Genomic DNA, 2,621 nt, shown 5'->3' with positions numbered 1-2,621 from the left:
ATTGCACGTAAACCCGCGCTCCGGCTTTCTCCGAGAATCTGCCCCTTTTGATCCATCCTGGAAAGCCCGAACGCCCCGCCTGACTGCACTCGGACCTCGGAGAATCATAGAACACTTCGGCACTTCCCCTCATCCACAGACGGTCTGGGAAGCTTTAGACCTCATTAGACCGAAAGACCGTATTTAGAGTCGCCGCCTGTCGTGCTAGAATGTAGTCGGTGTTGTTGCTATCGTCGTTGCTCGTACGTGCAGCATGTTTACCACGAGGCATCCGAAGACTTTCCGAACGGATCCCACGCCTGGCATCGGACTGAAACATCTCCGCGAAGACAGGAATCAGGATGTCAGTTTCCGTCGAAAGTCAGCGAGGAAAAGAGAGACTGGCCCACGACGGGTATCTGTACGTGTTCGCGCAAAGGAGTAAGGATCAACAGACAGAGTTCTGGCGCTGTCAATACAAGGCCAGCAAAAGTCAGAAGTGCACGGCCCGCGTTCATAGGTCTGTTAGAACTGGGGAGATCACGATCAAAGGCGCTCGCACTGACATGCCGAGTTCAGCAGCTATAGAAGTCCAACAGAAGAAGGTAGCGATGAAACGTCGAGCGGTGGAGACTCTAGAAGCACCGCAGCAGATCATCAACAAGATACGTGCTACTTCGTCGCTGGCTGCCAAGGGGAGCATCGAGAGCAATAAATCGCTGACAAGGACGATACAAAGAATTCGCAATCGTGTCGGAATACCTTCGGTGCACTACACGGATCGTCGGGATATCGTCATCCCTGAAGAATATCGAGTGTATGAAAGTAGCCCCGGGATTGTGGAACGGTTCTTGCTCGGTGACTCGGGATCCGACGATCCCAACAGGATCTTCCTCTTCGGCAGAGAAACGGTGGCCTCCTGGATCGGGGGAGTTTCGAAAATCTACTGTGACGGGACCTTTAGTTTGGCCCCGAGTGAGTTCGCCCAAGTCTTCGTGATCCTTGCGGAACGTCCAGGATGCGTGACCCCGATTTGCTACGCTCTTCTGCCGAATAAGTCGGAAGAATCGTATTGCAAGGTAATTTCTAGAAAGAAGATAACGTAGATTAAGTTTGAGCTGACGGTAGCAGTTGAGAATGTCGCCTTGTCCTATATTCTTAAGCCCCTTAACTAACCCGTCATTCGCTTCTCTGCTAGATGCTCGATATGTTAACACTCGGATGGCCGGCCTTCAACCCGACGAGCGTTTCCGTAGATTTTGAAAAGGGCCTGATGAACGCGTTCAGCGCCTACTTCCCCGATGCTCAGATTCAGGGATGCTTCTTTCATCTTGTGCAAAACATGAAGAAGCAAGTCGCGGCTCACGGTTTGAGCAGAAGATATCGTAACGAACCGGATTTCGAGCTCAAGGCAAAGATGATCTCGGCGCTCGCGTTCATTCCCCCAGAAAGACTGGAGGTCGCGCTCCGCGAGCTCCGCAGTGATTTGCCAGAGGAATTACAGACAGTCCTGGATTACTTCGAAGACAATTATATCGGACGTCTCCAGGCTCGCGGCGATGGATCTCTGACACGCCGGAACCCGTTGTTCCCGGTTTCCATGTGGACCGTCTACGAGCGCTCGCTTCGAGGGGAATCCCGGACGAACAACTACGCGGAAGCGGCCCATCGCAGTCTTCAGCGCCAGTTCCGTGTCGAGCACCCGGGGATGCTCAAATTCATTGACGGAATCCGTTCTGTGCAACAGAGCAAGGACGCCGATTTGGAGCGTTATATTGCCGGGTACGCCGCTGATGGGAAGAAGAACAAGTATGCTGAGAATGACCGAAGAATTCTACGTATCCTAGAAAACGTAAACACCAATACCTTAAGCGAGACTTTGAGGGGCATCGCCCATACCTACAAAATGAACCCTTGAAGCGGAAATCCCTCAACGTTGTCAATCTGTACATACAGTACATTCCAGTCAATTCAAGTTTCCTCCGAAGATTGTGTGAGAGGATTTCATAAAAACCAAGTGACGCGTTCTTCCGACGCTTGTGAGAAGAGACAAGGCATACCGAGTCACCTTGATTCTTTCAGAAAGTCTTTTCATTCAGTCATTCTCCGATTCTATAAAGAAGGAGTCTCCATGGTGGCCGAGTTGTCGTAGTGGCCCAGTTGTCGTGGAGGCCGAGTTGTCGCTGAGGCCGGGTTGTCGTAGTGGCCGAGTTGTCGTAGTGGCCGAGCTGTCGTAGTGGCCGAGTTGTCGTAGTGGCCGAGCTGTCGCCGAGGCCGAGTTGACGCGGTCCGCCCGTCAGGGGAACCAAATATTGGGCATTGCACGGCGAGTACAACCTTTCCTCGATCGTCATCGACGCAGCGGGGATTCGGGGTGAAGATGCTTTGAAGCTACTGAAGGAGATCGACAAACGCATTGCGATACTCTCGGTTTGCGACTTCTCTCGGGATTGCGGAACTCTACGTGGCAACGCGAGGAATCCGTCCTCCCATCTGTGGGAGGACGGTCCCACAGTGATGCCCTCAGAGAGCGGCCTCTCTTGATTGTTTTAAGCCGATTAGTCGTTGGAACATTCGCTGGTCTATTCCCGAATCCTTGCCAATGAAAAGGAATTCCTCCATTCAGCTGTCCGAATCCCAGT

At 52.4% G+C, this 2,621-nt stretch overlaps 1 protein-coding gene across 1 annotated transcript; it reads left to right on the top strand.

Moving 5' to 3' along the window:
* Positions 1 to 341: 341 nt before the first annotated feature.
* LOC100905925 (uncharacterized) lies at positions 342 to 1,897 on the top strand. Its single transcript, XM_003744417.1, has 2 exons — positions 342 to 1,058; positions 1,178 to 1,897. The coding sequence occupies exons 1-2, from the start codon at positions 342 to 344 to the stop codon at positions 1,895 to 1,897; spliced, it is 1,437 nt and encodes a 478-aa protein (XP_003744465.1).
* The last annotated feature ends 724 nt before the right edge of the window (positions 1,898 to 2,621 follow it).

The sequence above is a fragment of the Galendromus occidentalis genome, unplaced genomic scaffold (genome assembly GCF_000255335.2).
Source record: "Galendromus occidentalis unplaced genomic scaffold, Mocc_1.1 scf7180000077466, whole genome shotgun sequence".
Taxonomy (NCBI): domain Eukaryota; kingdom Metazoa; phylum Arthropoda; class Arachnida; order Mesostigmata; family Phytoseiidae; genus Galendromus; species Galendromus occidentalis.
The sequence above is the reverse complement of the archived record's forward strand: the minus strand, read 5'-3'. Positions and strand labels throughout refer to the sequence as shown.

Coding starts and splice junctions, on each gene's coding strand:
- LOC100905925 (XM_003744417.1), top strand. CDS start 342: ATGTCAGTTTCCGTCGAAAGTCAGCGAGGAAAAGAGAGACTGGCCCAC. Junction 1,059..1,177: donor CGGAAGAATCGTATTGCAAG/GTAATTTCTAGA, acceptor CTTCTCTGCTAG/ATGCTCGATATGTTAACACT.